General features: G+C 40.6%; 1 protein-coding gene across 25 annotated transcripts in view; it reads right to left on the bottom strand.

Annotated features, from left to right (window-relative positions):
- Positions 1-20624, bottom strand: part of ptprt (protein tyrosine phosphatase receptor type T) — a 1055968-nt gene that overhangs the window by 805793 nt on the left and 229551 nt on the right. For 22 of the 25 annotated variants that reach the window (XR_011339907.1, XR_011339906.1, XR_011339908.1 and 19 more), the window contains one exon: positions 7439-7653. The exons of the other annotated variants lie outside the window; for them this stretch is intronic. Coding sequence is in view for 18 of the 22 variants with exons in the window: in XM_069884018.1 (XP_069740119.1) it covers positions 7439-7653 (215 nt within the window). In the remaining 4 variants the exon portion in view is untranslated. The remainder of the gene's footprint in view (positions 1-7438; positions 7654-20624) is intronic. 25 annotated transcript variants of the gene reach the window in all.

Consider the following 20624-nt stretch of genomic DNA (forward strand, 5'->3'; position numbering starts at 1 on the left):
CACAGAATTTAACATTTCAGCATTATTTGGCATTTCCAAAAATTGATCATGCATAGAAGTTGAAACTGATTTAATGAGATTTGACTGTAAACAGACTTCCAACCTCCAGTGAAACTACAGCAGAACCTTGAAAAGCAAACAGTCGAGTGAAGCGTTCAAATATCAATTTTACATCGCCATTCAAGAAAAGTTTGCCAGACCCAGGAAAAGCAAGACATCATCTGACCAAAGTGTAAATAAATAAGAATGCATTTAATGCACTGAGGTTTGATAGCATGGAAAATAAACTAGTAAATTTAAGGAAAAAACAAAGCTGGGATTTCTACAGTTCTTCAGAGGATTTCTGAGAGCTAAATGTGAGTGATTTTTGTGTCAAAGAGGACTGAAGGACAGCATCGAATCCTAGATGGACTAATTGCTGCAAGCATCTGAGAATCTTACCCATCACTCAAAATACCAACATGTTTTTAGCAAAGGGAAGTCATAAACAGATCTTAGCTTGAGCTTTTGACATTGTGTAATGGCAGCAAAAAGAACAAAGAAGCTGACCAGGTATGGTTGGAAATTGATGGAAAGGTGAATACATGAATGTGACACACTTTTGGTGCACAAAAGGAAAGCATTGACTTGAACATTGGCTTACCAATGTTAACAAGTGCAGAGATTATGAACGCTAAACATAAAAATAAGGAAATTATTTTTACCAATCTTATTCAGAGTTTTCTTTTCTGGTCTTCAATGACTTGAATAAGGAGAGGATTAAGAGTGAAATTTCATTTTAGAGCTTAGTCACATACAATGTGATGGAGGCTTAAGGATCAGGCCAACAAATAACATCTCCTGGAAAGGGGTCCTCAATGATTCCAGATCCTCTCATCCAGGATGACTGGAGGCTGAAATAAGAATGCTTGAGAAGCAAAGCAGCCTCAAATTCTACAGTTCTGTTCATCCACCATCACAGTGTGAAACAACACAGGATCGGGCCTTTCAGCCCACCATTTCTGCAGACCATCAAGTAACTGCTCATGCCATTTCCATTTAGCCACACTCGATCTATCAGAATTCAGTGCCTTGGTGGTTGAAGTGCTCCTTTCAATAGTTCTCAAACGATATGATGTGACCTCCTCCACCACGCACTTAGGCTGGGTCCCAAGATTCCTCCCTTGCTCTGGATGAGGATGTTCTTTAGATCTCCATGCTGTTAACTTACTGTCTATACTTCTTACCCAAAAGCTATGCGATCTAGATTTAGGTGTCTTTACTAAGACTATCTATTCTCTCTGTGCACCTCTATCCTGTCACCCCTCAGCTCCTCCTCTCCATGGAAAATAAACCCAACCTATCTAGTCTCGTTCCATCTTATGCAGCATCCTGGAGAATTTCCACTGCATCCTCTCCAGTGTCATCACACTATTTCCACAGAGCGATGGGCAAAACTGCACATAGTACTCCAACTGTGGTAATGACCTCGTGACACATATCCTATGGCCCGATAAATAAAGGTTAGTATCCTATGTGCCTTTTTCACCATGCTGTCCTTGAATTGTTGTCTTTGACCTGTACACTGAGGTCTTTCTGCTCTTCAATATATCCAGAGATTCCAGCATTCATTTTGTGTGTCCAACCCTTGTTCGGTCCTCCCCAAAATACATCAGGTCACATTTATCAAGATTAAATGCAAACTTCCATTACTTTCCTTGCCTTACAAACTAATCAGCATCATCCTGTTGGCCTGGCAAATATGATCAATATCAGCTACACCACCAATTTTCATGTCCTCTGCAAACTTACTGGTCATATCTCCTTCATTCATATCCAGATCGATAATGAACTGGGTCACAGCACTGAACACAATGCTCACAGGCTTCGAATCACAAAGAAACAAACCTTGACCAATGACCCCCTGCCAATGTTGGATCCAATTGTCAATTAGCCTTGATTTTAACCTCTTAGATCAGTCTCCAATATAGGCCCTTGTCAAAACTCCAGCAAATCATTTTGGCTTGAGTGCAGCAGGAGCTCAAATGGTGAAGCAGCAGTTCTTTTTAGAGGGAGGGGAAACATGAATGATTGCGTCTAGCCTAAGGACGTGTAGCTCACGATAACCTACCCTGCAGCCTCAGTTAGGGTGCAGGAGAGGAAGAGACAGTGGAAGTCTTTGTGGCTCGATAAACTGCAGTACTGGCTGAAATTATCTTGACAGACTTCTTGAAGCTATTGGCCTTCTCCCATCCAATCTGTCTTCAGTTTCTCCGGCTGTTGCGAGGAACATTTACATTGACAAGAACTTCCCACAAAACAGCTGTCATGTTTGTGTTTTTGAGATCAACTCAAAGGGAGAAGGAAGTGGATTTGTTCTTTTATTCAGGCACATGGTTTCTTTTCAGGAATATGCATGTGGGGTTAATCACTGAATGGATATTTATAAATTGCATTTGACTGCTATTTTTGATAGTTAATAAATCATAATCTCACAGGCAGATCCATTCCTGGCAAGGAGCTTGCAGTGAATAAAAAGCAAGGTTGGCTTCAGGATGTTTGAGAACACAATTCAGCATGGCTTTGCCCACAGGTCCCCTTGACTTTGTGGTGGCAAGAGCAAAGCTCGCTCATCTAAATCTTCAGCAAAAAAAATCCCACAAAATGTTGGACAGTCATGAGTACCTTGAAGAAAATTGCTTAAATTTTAATTGTGACAATTATCAGTGTTACTTTACACTAACTACCATTATAAAATACTTTGAGCATCTGCTGATGGAGCACATCAAAGCATACCTGGACCCATTTCAATTTGCTTAGAGAAGGCACCTTTCCACGGATGATGCTATAGCCTTGTCACCTCACTCCATCCTGGCCCACCTGGATAACACCTCACATGCCAGGCTGCTCTTCATTAACTTCATTTCGGCCGATAACATGATCATTCCCCAGCGGATGGCGGAGAAGCTGTCCTCACTTGGACTCCACACCCTTGTCTGTAACTAGATCCTGGACTTCCTAACGGAAAGGCCACAGTCTGTCTGGGATGCTAGCAGTCCATTGAGCACTGTCCTGCTGAGCATTGGCGCACTTCAGGACTGTGTGCTCAGCCGCTCCCGTTCATGCTACTGACCCACGACTGCATCGCCACATCCAGTTCCAACAGTGTGGTCAAGTTTGCAGATGACACAACAGTAGTCGGTCTCATCACCAACAATGAGCCACGATACAAAGAAGAGGTGGAAAATCTTGTGAAATGACGTGAGAGTAATAACCTGAGTCTCAATGTGGACAAGACGAAATAAATGAGGCCCAAAAACGACTACACTCCATACACATCAACAATTCTGAAGTGGAGAGAGTGGAGCGCACCAGGTTCCTTGGAGTTCACTTACCTAGTGACCTATCATGGACACACAACACATCCTCACTTGTCAGGATCGTGCAACAGTGAGAAGACTGAAATGGGCATGACTACTGGCTGCCATTATGTCAACCTTCTATAGAAGCTCCATCAAGAGTGTCCAGGCCGGCTACCTCGCAGAAAAATGGATTGGAGGTTAATCCACGGGACATTAAGGGTGGCAGAGAGGATCACTGGAGTCTCCCTCCCTCCCCCATTGACGTGATCTACTAGGATCGTTATCTATAGAGGGCATGCAAAATCATTGAAGACCCCTTCCACCAAGAACACAGCATCTTTCAGATGTTGCCCATACTTCAGGAACTGAGTTACAGGGTAAGGTTAAACAGGATAGGACTTTATTCCCTGGAGCATAGAAGAATGAGGGGAGATTTCATAATTTAAAATTATGAGGGGAAAAGACAGAGTAAATGTAGATAGGGTTTTTCTACTGAGGATAGGTGAGACACTAACTGGAGGACATGGGTTAAGAGTAAAAGGGGAAAGGTTGAGGGGAAATGTTAGGGGGAACTCCTTCACACAAAAAGTGGTGGGAGTGTGGAACTAGCTTCTAGCTGAGGTGGTGAATTCAGGCTTATTTTTAATATTTAGGAAGAATTTAGACAGGTACATGCATGGGAAAGGAATTTTTGTTTGCCTGGTCTCATTGATCTGCACCCAATCCATCACCCTCCATACCTTTCCCATGCATGTACCTGTCTAAATAGATTGGGTGCAGATCAGTGAGACCAGGCCAAAAAAAGGTTCAGTACAGACTAGAAGGGCCAAAGAGGCCTATTTCTATGCTGTAGGGTTCTTCTATTATTCTGGCACAATATTTGAATAAACTTGAAATGCCTACCATTTAAAGGATTTTTTTTCACTTAATGGTTCAAATATTCAGCCAATGGTTCTCAACCTTTGTCTTTCCACTCACATACCACTTTAGGTAATCCCTATGCCATTGGTGCTCTGTGATTAGTAAGAGATTGCTTAAGTGAGTGGGAAGGGAAGGTTGAGAATCGCTGCTCCAAAGGTTACTGAAATTGTCATTGGCCCATTTCCTTCGGAGTTATGAAACCGTGCACATAACGAGTCAATGAGGTATGATTAAAACAGTGGTTTTCCAACTTTTTCTTTCCACCCCCATACCTCCTCAGGAAATACCTTACTCATCACAGAACACCTATGGCATAGGGAATACTTAAAGTGGTATGTGAGTGGAAAGAAAAAGGTTGAGAACCACTGAGGTCGGCCAAACAACTGAAATCATTTATCACAATGGATATTTCAAATGTCATGGTAAGGATATACATAATGCTTGAGGAATCATCAGTAATATATCTTTAACTCCCATGGATGTTGCAAGACTGGCTGAGTTTCTCCGGTGTGTCTGCAGACTTTCGTGTTTCATGCCATTGCTGGAAGACTTTTGATAACCTGAACTGAATCTCATTTATGCCATCATCACTGCTTATGTATCTTTCAGCAGGTGATTGGCCAGTCATATACCAAGAAACTGTGTGGGTGGAGAACTAGATCCCAGATAACATTCTATTTTTTTTTAGTAACTTTACAAGCAGGTACTGTTTAAAGAGAACACTTAAAAACTACTTAATCAAGCCTCAATCTATTAAATGCAAGGAATAAATTGATGAGGTGAGTCAGAAAACAGGCACTTAACACGGAGTGAAACAAGACGGGCACTGTGATTGAAGTGCTGGAGAAACTCTCCAGGTCATTCAGCGTTCTTTATGGCAAAGTTACAGAACCAATGTTTTGGACCTGAGCAAAAAGAAATAAAATGGTTGGGGTAAGCGCAGGGGAGGAGCACAGGCCCACAGGTAGGAGGTCATAGGTGGATATGGGTTGGACAGCTTAGAGAAAAAAGCTGGAAAGTGAGAGGGAGAAGGGATGGCTCTCAGAACAGAGAGGGGATGGTGGTTGGCTGCTGGAGGAAAGGTTTCAGAGTGAGAGAGACACCTAATCTCACCCTGAAATTACTCGTCGTCGACAGCAAGCAAATTTGATGGAACAGAACAATCTATCTCATTCATTCCTCTATAACTGCATCAAGACCATTGCATCGGTCTTGTCAAACCAGATACGTCTCTGTAACACACAGCAGAGGTGTACATGCAACATGGCTGTGTTTGTTGGTTTTGTCACTGCTGGAACCACATTGGAGAAGGCAAGTTAGCTGCTTTTGACGAATAACAAAAGTCCCTTCAATCATTTTTTACTCAATGACTTCTAAACACAATATAAAGGTTACTTTTTGGTGCCTGAGGCCAGTGGTGCAGAAATTAGAACAGGTGAAGGGGGACTGGAAAAATAGGTCAGATATTTAAAAAAAATAATTGATAATCAGAAATACAACTTTCAGAAAAGAATTTGAGACCATGTGAAAGTGGCCTTGATCAAGCCAGCATCACCAAACAACAAAATTTGATACATTACATAAATGTGAGTGCAATTTTCCATCTTGTCAGATGCTGACTAAACTCCTCGTTTCATTTCTTCAATTAGATAAAGGAACTTACGAGTGTGACGAGACTTTTGAGAATCACAAAGCCTCCCGTAATACCCAACATTTAATGCAGAGTTCAGTTGCTCATTGCTCAAGAAGCCACAATATTTTTTGCACTTCATCCAGTTTAAGGCCTAATTCTTTACTTCTTATATTACTTAGAAGAAAGATCTCTGGATTTTTTGGTATATTGCTTTTTGTTATTTTATCTAATAGCTGATTTAGATCTTCCCAAAACTTTTTCACTTTCTCATTTGCCCAAATTGCATGTACTGTTGTTCCCGTTTCCTTCTTGCAGCGAAAACATCTATCGGATACTGTTGGATCCCATTTATTTAACTTTTGGGGCGTGATATATAGCCTGTGTAACCAATTATATTATATCATGCGTAACCTCGTATTTATTAATTTCTCATAGTTCTGGAGCAGAGCTTTTCCAATATTTCATTTTTTATCTTTATGTTTAGTTCTCGTTCCCACTTTTGTTTGGGTTTATAAATTATTTCATCATTTTTTTTCTCTTGCAGTTTGATGTACATGTTTGTTATAAATTTTTAAATTATCATTGTGTCTGTAATCACATATTCAAAGCTGCTTCCTTCTTGTAATCTCAGTCTGCTTCCCAATTTGTCCTTTAAGTAGGTTTTCAGTTGGTGGTATGCAAACATTGTACCATGAGTTATTCCATATTTGTACTTCATTTGTTCAAATGATAATAAATTATTTCCCAAAAAACAATTTTCTATTCTTTTAATTCCTTTGCTCTCCCATTCTCTAAAGGAAAGGTTATCTATTGTGAAAGGGATTAGTTGATTTTGCATCAATAATAAAATTTAAGAAGTAAACAATTAGGCCTTAAACGGGATGAGGCGCAAAAAAGATTTTATGATAGCCTTAGCTGTAGCAAAAAAATGTATAATGTTAACTTGGAAATCAGAAGAGAGCCTGACAGTACAGCAATGGTACATGGAAATGAATAAATGCATTCCATTGGAAAAAATAAAATTTAATTTAAAAAATAAAGTCACATTATTTGAACAAATTTGGGAACCGTACATGGAACACAACAGAGAGGGCCTACTGCGGACCTCCACCCCCTAAAATGATAGAATGAGAAGAAGACGAAATTGACCCAGTGTGTAAAAGTAGATGACACAATTTTCTTGTTTATTTTCATTGTGTGATGACATTGTTTAATGGGTTTATTGTATTGTATATGTTGAACGTTTAATGGGTTTGGAGGGGGGTGGGAGGGAGGTAGGGAAGGGAGGGGGGGAAGGGAGGGGGGAAGGGAGGGGGGAAGGGGAGAAAATGACACTGTGTATATTCAAGAGGGAAATGTTTGTGTGAATTTTGATTAATATGGTTCATAGTGTGAAAAATTTTTAAAAATTAAAAAAAAGAAGCCACATTATTGAGGTGATACCCAAAATCAGCCACAGATAGTTTACTCATGCACCTGTGATTGAGGTTTTGCCTGAATTACATAACCGCATCCACCTCTACACTTATCTTGCACACTTAACATTTCAGACAGCAAGAATGCAAGCCCTCCGCCTCACGAGTATCCATGCAGGACAGGCAGTCTGAGTCAGAGCCTTTCTTCCTATCTCCCCATGGCCACCGTGTCCTCTCTTCTTCTGTCTCCAAGATGGTGACTTGGAGTTCCAGGGAAGATAACTTTCCTATCACCGGTTCATACATTAAGTCTATCAATGGCTCCCTTTTGACAGGTACTTCCCTTGAAATGAAATAGAAACAGCTAGATGAGAGATAATAACAAAACATTAAATGTTAAAGAAAGAGTAATACCTCAAAGTTATTTGATTGTCATGTAATAAAACAGAAAAATGTATTATCACATCAAATTACCTTGAGTCTGCTGTAAGGCAGACAAAGAGTCGCCATTAGTGTTACCCAGTGCCCCTTACAGTAAGAGAAAGAGAAGCAAAAGAGAATCCTTTCAAAGTCAGTGAATGCCCATCAATTCATCTCAGCGCTCCCGCAGGCTCTGCAGCCATACAGTCCCTTGTTCTATCCATTGGTACCCGAGCTCCAGATCCGAATCTCCGCTATGATCAGGAAACCTTCAACATCCAAAGTTCTTCAGGAGCCCTTCTTGCCATCAACTCCCTCTTAAATTAACCGATGCCAATGAGCCAGTATCCAGCAGCCCGCGTGGGTCTTTCGACCACAAGTCGCCAGCAGCCCGCAGCCTGTGGGAGTCTTTGACCTGAAATGCAAGATGTCTCTCCAAATTGCCATTCCAAAATTCACGATTCATTTTTTGCCACATGCATAAATATTCAAAATTTGTCAACTTTTGCTTTCCACAAAGGCAACCAAAGAGATGCCACTAGCCCGGCGTCCCACCAATAGGAGAAATAAAATCCCTTCAGAGACTCTGAGTATCAATGAATTCTGTGCTCCCCCAACCTATACCATCACAAGGCCTCCTGTTCATTCCAGTGGTGAACCCAGCTCCTAGTTCCCAACCTCCGATATTATTCAGGAAGCTCCTTAACAACCAAGACCTTTTAGGAGCCCCTTTACCTTTGTTCTGTTCGCTTTACAAATGATCTTACATGGGGGAAAATCAGCCAAGTGGCCAGGGCACACACTCTCTCACTGGTATCTGCAAACCAACTTTGCCCATCAGTACTGGTTAAAACCACAACCAAAGAAGTGCTTGTTATCATAAAATATTCTCTATCGATTGTGACATGATGGCTTAAAAATTGCTTATTCTGCCACAATTACACTGAAGCAAAATTATGTTCACAAATAACAGTACAGATGTTGAATTAAAAGCTTCACATGATTCATTTTAAACAATTTAACACTTCCTATAAAACATTGGGAAGAGTGGCGTACAAGTGCATAAAGAGTTTGATCGCTGGCCTTAACTCAGCATTGATAATTCTCATTTACATAATTTGTAAACATTTTTGTTTCTCTCTCTCAGTTCTTGATGAGATTAAATTTGCCTAAAAAGGGACAACTTCCCAGGTTCTGCCTGTCAATGTTTCATTAAAAGTTTATTGTTGCTGGTTCAACTACTTACAGAAATAAAGCTACAAAGCAAGTCTCACAAAAGCTTCACCCTGTCACCAGGGAACAGGAAGAAGGAAAAAGATATATAATAAATTCATGGGCATTGCTTCTTCAGTAAATAGAGCAGAATCTGGTGCTGTGCAGTTATTGTGGATCCTGGCCGTCAGAATCTGCTTGCACAGTTTTACAAAGCAAGTTTGAAACACAATCTCTTTTTTGGCTTCTGAAAGCATCAAAATAATGAAAGAAGGTGCCATTGTATCATTAATGATGTGCTGTGATGGAATTGTGTTACTGGTGCCTTACCTTTTATCCGGGATTTTGAACACCAGCAACCTCCAAAAACCAGCACTTTTTTCGGTAATGAAAACGCCCAAATGCTCCACTCTAAGTCACCTGCCGTCTATTTTTCCCCCACCACCCCCCACCTCGGCCGCTGCCCCTGACAGTGTCCCTCCACCCCATCCCACCTCATCCCCAGCACTCTATTGGTTGCCTGTTGATCACCCCCACCTCAGGCCACTCATCGGTCGGTCCGTGTGTCGGTCATCCCTGCCCCCAGCTGTGTGTCCATTGTACCCCCATCTAGCTCCCAATGTGGCAGCATAAGGGTGCAGTACTGCTGAGCCTGGAATTCACTCACAGCAGCTCATGCTGCTGATGGCCATAATCCCCCACTCAGCTGGAACCGCTCTGCCAGTGCCAGAGCGGTTCCAGCTGCATGGAGAATTGTGGGTAAGGAAGATGACCATTGCTCCCGCATTGAACCAGCCGCCACCTGCTTCCCTCCCATTGGGTGCTCGAGGCCAAGAGTCACCGAAGTTAAGAGAGGGCAGGGACGGGGGCAGCAGGGATGGGGACAGTGGGGACGGGGGTTTGACCCAGTTTTATTTTGAGGTTTTACTTTAAAATAAAAAAAATGCCAGTAATATTATGGCCTTTTATGGCATTTATTTATTTAAATTCATTTAACACCCCACACCCTTTGTTTTGTGTAATTTTGTGCCATTTTAAAATGATTCCAAAGTCTGGAGGATAATGAACAATGGCATGTGTTTAGTCCCAATGATCCTGGATAAAAGGTTAGGCACCTGTATTAATGTTAGGTACATCAAATTTTATATATATTTTTCGTCAAGTTATTTTGTGTGTCTGTCACAGGGACACTCACAAACACAGATATTTACACATAAAAACCATTATGGAAGTCAAAATATCTGCTAAATTTCGTGGAAGCTGTGTAAACAGCCATAAAGCAAGCAATTGTCCATTGAAATGTTGAAGAAAATGAATGTTTACCCAGAGAAACAGCTCTGTACGCAAGGAAGCCATTTGGTAGTTGAGCTGCGCAGACAGCTTGGAATCACATTAGCTCAACTTTTGCACTTTAAACTTCAAAGACAGCAATGATGTCATGTCACATGATAAAAGACATTTTCAGAGAACATATTACTGAAACTAGACACATTTTGAAACCATAAGTTGCTTGGCCATCCTGTATGTAAGATAGGATCGAAGATACAGTAACTAGAAAGGTACTGTTACATGTTACTCCTGATCAAAGGAGAACACAGAAAAAGTGGCTTTCGAAAGAAAATGACCACTTCTGACTATCTCTTTAGAGAGAGAGCGAGGGCTGTCTTGCTGTGTCCATTTCTACATGGGATCTTCACGTAACCCCTGGTTGGGTTTGTGAAATCATGAAGAGATCACGTACTGAAACCTCCATGCAAGAGGGGGGAAGTCATTCGGATAAAGACAGAATTCTCTGAAGACTCTCTACAAGAACTTTGTGAGTTTTGAGAAGTCTGATGCCTCACACCTACTTCATAATTGCTGTTGAGCAACAATTTAAATAATCTGAGTTTCAAAACAAAACTGACTGAACTTTAAAATCATCTCTTCAGAATTAAGGCTGAACTGGTTTTGCCACACCCCCTCCCCACCACACACACACACACACACACACACACACACACACACACACACACACACACACACACACACACACACACACACACACACACACACACACACACACACACACACCAGTGCATAGTTGGGTTAAGCTAGAATTAAATTTAGAGTTAAGTAAGTCCTTGCCCCAGCACATGGTGCATAAAGTTCCATGGAAAACAGAACAAAAGTTCTGTGAAGACAGAAGCGGTACAAGGCACCGTGTTCATCTTCACTTGTGAAGGGATGGGCCATGATGATGATGAAGAAAAATTGTTTTGAATATATCATTGACTTGGCGAATTTCTATTGCAACTGGTCTAGTGCGAAACATGTGCACAATTGCACAAGCTGAACCTCGTCATTCCAGAAATGTAGCTGGGAAGCCAAAAGTAAAGGAAGAAACAATAGATGGAGAAAACCCTGGATTTGAATCAGTCCTTCTGAAATGGAAAACATTTTAAGTGATGATGTGATTAAATTATGACTCCAAAAAGGCCAAAAACGGAATTAGAAAAAAATGTCACCTGTTTCTACATATAAATTGTACATCACAGGTAATAAAATCATTTTGCACATCATCAAAATGTGGGCAAATTGTCTTTTCAATAGAAGCAGCATACTAAGTGTTGGAGGAATTCAGTAGATCAGGCAGCATCCATAGGTAGCCAGTAAGAGTCAATGTTTTGGGTTGAAAATCCTTCAGCAAGAATCTATTAGATCATCAAATCAAAAGGATATAGGGGCTGAAATGCCATTCATCATGAGTTAATCCATCCTCCCACCCAGCTCCACACTCCTACCTTCTCCCCATAACCTTTAATACCCTGACTATACAGTTAGCTACCAATCTCTGCCTCAATACAACCAACGACCTGGCCTCTATAGCTGCCCATGGCAGCAAATTCCAGAGGTTCACCTCTCCCTGGCTAAAGGAATTCCTCCGCATCTCTGTTTTAAATGGGTGCCCTTTAATCTTTGTTGTGCCCTCTCGTCCTCGACTCCCCTACCATGGGATATAACTTTGTTACGTCTACTCTGTCCAGGCCTATCAACATTCAAAATGATTCTGAGCTCCCCTTAATTCTTCTGAACTCCAAATTGTACCATCCAAGAACCATCAAACGTTCCTCATATGCTAATCCCTTCATCCCAGGAATCGTTCTTGTAAATCTTCTCTCTACCCTCTCCAATGCCAGCATATCCTTTCTTAAATAAGGAGCCCAAAACTGTACCCTATACTACAAGTGAGGCTGCACCAGTGCCTTAGAAAGCTCATGCCCACCGTCAATGTACAACATTCTAAAGTCGGGAAACAAACCTTTATTTTTTCCCATATGGTTTGACCTTCTCTAGTGCACTTCAATGTGCTGCCTTTTCACAGAAAGAGAGCACTGACAAGGAACACATTTTAAGTGGACTGACTGCTGGGATCTGGAGCTCCACTGAACATGATGGCTACCTGGGGCCCCAATCTCATTGCTGTGGGGGGACAAAGAATGACAATCCATTGTGCCTTGAATCCCTGTCCCCTTAATTTCCACCCAACCCCTGTGGCTCCTTTGAAAAGTTTAATTTCATTATAATGACCTGCCTCAAAAGAAATATCAAGAAAATGAAAGCTCAACAAGCAGGAAGCAATTGCCAACATCCTCCATCTCTTCTGAAAGTGGGCATGCCCTAATTTGGAATATTTTTGGCAATATCCAATTTGATGTCAATGTGACCATAGCAAAAGCTCTGGAACGTCATCCAGATTACACAGCAGCATTCTTCAGTGGACACTCCCTTGCTTCATAGATTGGATTTTCACCATAACATTTCCAAAGCCGCCAATGACAAAACTGCTGTTCTGCTTTTGCACATTGTCAATGAGCAGCACAACTAGGGGCTACCCTGCCTTAATGAAAACAGAAGGTTGAAATTCTATTGCAGGGTATTGGTGGCATAATCTGATTAGGCAAAGTTTCTGCTTTTTGGATAACATGTTAAACTTCAGCCTCATAGACTTTTTATGGAAAGTTCCATGGTCCCCCTCTTGTGAGGTTCTGTTGCAACATAGCTCGTGCAGCATGTACGTCCCCCCTTGTGAGGTGCTGTACCCCCATATGCTCAAGACCATTGCTCTCCGTCAGACCCGCCCGCATCATTAGCGTGCATCAAGTGTCACGAGCATCCAGCTTGACATACGCTAGTGACTCTCCATTCAATAAAAGCAGTGCTTTCGGCTGCCACGTCAGAGGGTTTAAGGCCACTCGGCAAGTAGGCCGCCTCCCCCCACCATTGAGCGGATTTACAACTGTCGGACTGTGCCCCACCCGGTTACTCCAACATTTGTTCATGCGCCGACCCTGTAATGCAAAGAGGTCACTGGTGGCAGTGGTAGAACAAGGCACAGAGGGTTGAGAAATTACACTTTGACAAAAGTTTAAAGCATTTCCTCCAGTTTTGCTGAGTGTCACAGCTGTAAAACTGTTGACATTTTTGCATTTTTCAGACATTAAACACATAACAAAATTAAAACAAAAAAAGGGATGAAACACACAAGAAGTTCCCAATTTTGGGAACACATATGAAACCAAAATAAAGGAATGCCATTTAGCTCTTTGAGTTTACTCTATCAATAAGTAAATCACACCTGATCCAGTCCCCAATTGCACATTGCTGCTTGATTCTGATCCACTCTGTTTCCTTTTGTGCCAAACAGGCATCAACTCCAGCAATGAATATAGACTGTACTCCATTACAGAACTAACACATCACACATTTCACCAATAGGTACATCATACTTGATGTCCCTTGAGGCATTCTGAGACCAGGAGAGGTGCTGTCCAATATAAAGCTGCTGGAGATCAGGTGTTCTGTATCAGGTGAATTATATTACAAGGTCATCTTCCTGAAGCAGACTTAGAAAACCAGCATAACCACACCAAATAAGTTTTAAAAGAAAAAGAATATCATTCTGAAGTATGAAAATAGAAATGGACAAGTTACAAATCCTTCCAAATTAAATTTTCCCATTAAAGCCACTTTGAATTAGGCAGTTAATGTGTACATTTCCCATTGTGAGGTTTAAATTATTCCTGAGCAAGCAAAATACATCAACAATCTTTCTCTTGACACAATTCATTCAATCCAGCAGCATTTCTGTCCTTTGCTAATTCTCCCTGCTCCTGCTTCAATTACACCTTTTAACCTTTCAAGTACTTGCCATGGAATTCCTTTCCTAAAAGCCATCGATCAACTGGATCATTTTGCTGAATACATTGTTTTGTTTGCCATTACACAAAATCACAAGTACTCTTTAGCCAAATAGAATTGCACTTTAAAAACGTTCTCTAAACAAAAAAAAAATCACCTTTTTTAAGTTAATCGGGGAACATAAAAGCAATTTGATTTCAACCCATTCTGCTGATAAATTCTGATTATTCCAGTTGCAGGAGATAAAGGTGAATTTGCACTCTCATGGAATCTATACTCTTCTCACAGTTTTATTCAATGTATTGTTTCATACACTTAACATAGCTCTACACAGAAAACTTTTAAAAAGGCCCAAAACATCAAACTTATCCTCAAAGACCCCCACCATCCAGTCCATGTCCTTTTCACTCTGCTACCATCAGGAAAAAAAGTATAGCAGCCTAAAGACAAACACTCAATGGCACAAGGATAGCTTCTTCCCTGCTGCCATCAGATTCCTGAATAATCGGGAGTCACGTGATGGAGTAGTGGCCGGACGGTGAACTCCAGCCCTCTCCAGAAAAGTCGGGAAAAACAAGAGAAAACACAAAGGCACAGAAATAAAAGTTACAGAAAAGTGAGTATAAAGGTGGAAAGAAGATGGCGACAAAAAAAGAAAAGTCGAAAGCAACGGTAAGAAGAGAGGAAGAGAAGACAAAGGAGGAAAAAGGTGAAGGCCTTACCTGTCCGAAGAGGCCCGCTGCGGAGAGAGAAACCCGCTCCCACAGGTCGGTAAATAATGGACTACAAAAATGGCTCGCAGAGCCGAACAAAAGTGCGCAACCGCGCATGCGCGAAACTTCGCGCATGCGCGATGCGAATGAAAAAAAACACACCGACGGGAGGGGGGACCAGCTGGGGAGTCGATCTCCACAGCCGGCAACGACAGCTGCAGAACACCTGCAGCAAGAAGAGACCACAGAAGACAATAGAAACAAGATAGAAGAGGAGGAAAGGGCAACAAAGAAACAACAGATGGTCAACCCAGAGGAAGAAGAAGAGGAAGAGTATGGTGAAATAGAAGAAGAAAAGAGAGGCAAGGTAAAGGATATACTTGCTCTTATTAGAGGATACATGGAATCATTTAAAGAATGGCAAACACAGGAATTTAAGGATTTAAGAAAAAGAATAAACAACAGAGGAGAAAATAATTAAAATGGAGATGACCTTAACAGAAATGGGAAAAAAAATGGACAAGATGGAAGAGCGGGCAGTAGCAGCAGAAATGGAGGTAGAAGACTTAAAAAAGAAATTGGAGAAATCTAATAAAAAAACTAAAGAGACACAAGAACTACTAGCTCAAAAAATAGATACAATGGAAAACCATAACAGAAGAAATAACATAAAGATAGTGGGCCTTAAGGAAGATGAAGAAGGCAAGAATATGAGGGAGTTTATAAAAGAGTGGATCCCTAAGACCCTAGGATGTCCAGAACTACAGCATGAAATGGAAATAGAAAGGGCACATAGAGTATTGGCCTCTAAACCACAACCACAACAAAAACCAAGATCTATTGTAGTAAAATTCCTAAGATATACTACAAGAGAAAAGGTACTGGAGAAGACAATGGAAAAAGTAAAAGAGGGCAACAAACCACTGGAGTATAAAGGGCAAAAAATCTTCATTTATCCAGATATAAGTTTTGAACTCCTAAAGAAGAGAAAAGAGTTCAATACAGCAAAGGCGATTTTATGGAAGAAAGGGTATAAATTTATACTAAAGCATCCAGCGGTATTGAAAATATTTATTCCAGGACAGCAAAACAGACTATTCTCGGATCCAGAAGAAGCACGAAAATTTGCAGAACAATTACAAAAATAGACTGAGGGAGGAAGACGGGTAATGAGAGTTAAAATGATCACGACTGATATGTATGTGGGTAAAGACAAAAATAGACTGAGGGATGAAGACGGGTAATGAGAGTAAAAATGATCACGATTGATATGTATGCAGGTAAAGAGGTATAAGAGTGAATAGAGACAATGAGCATACATGAATGTATCTGTACTTAGAGGAAAATATAGATAGTATAGACAAGAATTAATAAGGGAAGGTAATGGAATAGAGGGAATAAGGAGGGAATTAAAAGAGGGACCTTTGTGACATATGAAAAGTGAAATCTTTTCTGGGGGAGGCGGGGTGGGGGGAAATAGCGGTCACTGCACAATCAGTTGACGCTTGCGAGTGGATTCGCAAATCCAAATGGAGAGGGGAGATGTGGTTGTCCGACAAGGGATAAAGGACAACTCAGGAGGTGAAGGGGAGATTGGGGATAAATAAGATAGAAATAGGAGAATAAGGAAAATGTTAGATGTTGTAGGAATGTTGTCTTATGAAGAGTTGAAAATAAGAAAACAGAAATGGAAAAGGAGGAAAGGTAATGATGGAAAAACGGAAAGAGAAGATAAACAAAATATAAAAGGGCTACGCTGAACTATATGTCTTTAAATATTAATGGAATACATAACCAAATTAAAAGGAAGAAACTACCAAATTTAAATGAATAAATGTATTCCATTAGAAAAAAATAACATATTGGTTAAGAAATAATATTGAAATATTCGAACAAGTATAGGAGCCTTACATTAAATACAATAGCGAAAACCTACCGGGGACAAACATTACCTAAGTTGATAGAAGGAGAAGGAAAGAAAAGAATGGACTCAGTAGAATTTCTGGTGTAATTTTGTTGAATGACAACATTGTCTGACTGGATTAATGCAACCTAGATTGTATACCTAAAATGGATGAGAGGGGGGGGTGGGGGGGTGGTTTGGGAGGAAAGGGGGGGGGGAGAAAAAGTCACTGTATATGTGTGAAAAGAAATAGTGTATATCATGGCTAATGTGATTTATGGTGTGAAAAATAAAAAAATTTAAAAAAAAAAAAAAAAAAAAAAGATTCCTGAATAATCAAAGACACTGGCTTATTTTTAATACACAATTATTTTAATCTTTTTTTATGTTATAACTTGTAAGATGGTTATATTATTCATGTTTGCACTACGTCGCTGCACAATGAATTTCATGACTTGTTCATGACAATAGAATCTGATTCTGAACATAAAAACTTTGTTCAATGAAGGGAAAACATTCTCTGATTCTAAGTTGGAAGAAAAGTGGTGCATTCGTATTGAGTTAATTATGAAAAGTTATAAAGTAAACAGTGTCAATGAAATTGGTGTTGAAGTTGTTAGATTGTGGTAACAAGAAAGAGAACACCTTGACTTCAGATCTTAGGTAAATTTAGTTTCTCTGCATAAGAAGTCCATGTTCCCAAATGTCCAGAGCACCACATTATTCCACCAGGAACGCTCAAAAACCAAGGAAATCACATTTATTTCATGAGGTAGTGATTTTCAATTCTGATGATCTAAAATCTACATTTTATTTTTAAAACTTTTAATAACTTTAAGAGGTCTCGGATGAACTCAAGCTTATTCCATGAGTCCATCTTAAACCTATGGACTTCACAAAATTCCATTATTGTGAATTCCACAGATTCACAACCCTCTGACTGACGAAAGTTCTCAACCAAAGGGATGTCCTTTTATTCTGAAGATGCACCCTTGTGTCCGAGACCCTCCCACTATTGGAAGCATCTCCACATCCATTTTATTTAGTCCTTTCAATATTCAGAATATTTTGGAGATCCTCCCTCATCCTTCTGAACTCCGGCGAGTACAGATCCTGAGCCATCAAATGACCCTCATGCATTAACCCACTTATCCCCAGGGTCTTACACTCAAAACTCCTCTGGACCCTCTCCAATATTGGATCCAAAATTGCTCACAATGTGGTCTGCTAATGCCTTGTATCATCGCCTTTATTTTCTAGCCCTCTTGAAATGAATGCTAGCATTGCTTTTGGACCCTGCGTAGCCTTACCTACGGAGCTGTATGTATAGGGATGGAGACGCTTGCCCTCGACTGTCCAGTTTGGCAAAGCAAGATCACCACAGGAGCCCGAGCAGCTGAGTCAGGCGCATCGTCGAGGTGCAATGAAAGTGTGCTGTGCACAAGCCCCGAGCAGCATCCACTACCATGACAGCACCCACCCACTTGTGTCCCACATGTGGGCGAACCTTCAGGGCCCAGATTGGCCTCACCAGTCACCTCCGGGCACACAGCCACCAATCTTCTATTTGAATTTGACACCATGGTTATCTTCAACTACCAAGGACAAACAAGAACAAATAACAAAAGAAACAACAATAAGGATATAGATGGCCTGGGGAGGAACGCTGATGTTGATTAATTTAATCCTGCCCATTGGTTTTAAGGATTTTGCAGATATATCAGCTGATGCTTCAAACTTAAAAAATGTTAAGATATTTCTAAACCCATAAAATCGAAATACGGTGACCACATCTGAACAAAAAAAGAATAATTATCATGCAAATTATATGTGATTTTCTCCATATAGATACAAGATCTCAACTCATTACACCAGCGGGCTATATTTAATTCCACATTATCTTTCCATGTAATTGCAATACATTTCCGCGCTACCGCCAATGCTAAACGAACAAACGCCATCTGAAACTTGTCCAACCCTAAACCAGTTAAAGGTACGGTATAACCCAACAAAAACAATTAATGGATCCAATGGTAATTTAATCTTACATAATTTTTTCCAAAAATACTTTAATTTTTTCCCAAAATGGTTCCCCAGTATATTTTGAACAGTAGTAGGAAACCAGAACCCCCAGGGAAAACCCTAGCAAATGCAGGGGGAACATGAAAACTCTTTACAGGCAATGCAAGATTGGAACCCAGTCCCGATTGCTACTGCTGCTGTTATTATCTAAAATTTGATATTATCTCTCCGATGCTTTGAGATGCCTGTTGTCACTCATTCAAGTATCAGAAGCATAAGGGAGAGAAGGAATCAATGCTGTCTAGTGGGCAGTGAAATTTATTGCAGGTGTGAATTCTTGATCTTCAGGCACTCCTTTCATCGAACAGCCAGCAGCTGAGATGGCCGAATGAAGATGATAGTCAATTTTATTATCCATGTCAGCCTTCGCTGAGAGATGTGAGATTTGTCCATATTTTCCAGGGAAATCAATGGCAATAAGCGAGGCAAATAGTTACATTCTACTGCTGTTCGACCTAAGTCTTGGAAAAAGGAATATAAGGTATTGTGTATTACCCATGAGTTTGCACAATAAATTTCAAATATTTTATTTTTCTAAGGCCATAAGACATGGGAGCAGAAATAGGCTATTCAGCCCCACCATTTAATCAGGAGCTGATCTATTTTTCCATTCAGCCCCACCGCCCAGCCTTGTCCCCATAACCTTTGATGGCCTGGCTAATCAAGAATCTATTAATCTCTTCCTTAAATACACTCAATTTTTTGGCCTCCACAATGGCCTGTGGAAACAGATTCCGCAGATGTACCAAACTCCATCTGAAGAAATTCCTCTGCATCTGTTCTAAGCAGATGCTCTTCAATCCTAAAGTTGAGTGCTCTTGTCCTCGACTCTCACAACATGGGAAACAACCTTTCTACATCTACTCTGTCCATGCCTTTCAACATTCAAAATGTTTCATTGAGATACCCTGTCATTCACCTAAATTCCAATAAGTACAGACCAAGAACTGTCAAATGATTTTTATATTTTCATTCCTGCAAACATTCTTGTGAACCTCATCTTAACCTTCTCTAAAATCAGCACATCCTTTTTTAAATATGGAGCCCAAATGTGCTCACAATACTCAAGGTGAAGGCTCACAAATGCTCAAAATCACATCCTTGCTCTTATATTCTGCAAGTGAATGTCAGCAGTGCATTTGCCTTCTTCTCCACTGACTCAACATGCAAATTTACCTTCAGGCAATCCTGCACGAGGACTCCCAAGTCCCTTTACACATCGGTATTTTCAATTTTCTCCACATTTAAAAAATAGTCTGCCTGTTTTTTTTTCCTATCAAAATGTATGGCTTTCTGGTATTGTATTTCATTTTCCACTTTTCTGTCCAATCTCCTAATCTAAGTCCTTCTGCAACCTCCCTGTTTCCTCAACGCTACCTGCTCTTCCATCTACCTTTGTATCATCTGCAAACTTGGCCACAAAGCCATTCACTCCTTATCCAAATCATTACTATACAACATAAAAAGAGACGGCCCAGTACCGACCCCTGTGGAACATCCCTTGCAACTGGCAGCCAACCAGAATATGACCCCAGTATTCTGACTCTCTGCTTCCTATCAATCTGCCAATGCTCTACCTATGCTAGTATGTTTTCCGTTATACCATGGGCTCTTACCTTGTTAAGTAGCTTCATGTGCGGCACCTTGTCAAAGGACTTTGAAAATACAAATGCACAAATCTGCTGCATTTCCTTTATCCAGCCTGCTTGTCACTTCTTTAAAGAATTCCGATAGGTTTGTCAAGCAAGATTTTTCCTTAAGGAAACCAAGCTGACTTTGGTGTATCTTGTCATGTGCCTCCCA

This window comes from Narcine bancroftii, chromosome 6 (genome assembly GCF_036971445.1).
Source record: "Narcine bancroftii isolate sNarBan1 chromosome 6, sNarBan1.hap1, whole genome shotgun sequence".
Classification (NCBI taxonomy): Eukaryota; Metazoa; Chordata; class Chondrichthyes; order Torpediniformes; family Narcinidae; genus Narcine; species Narcine bancroftii.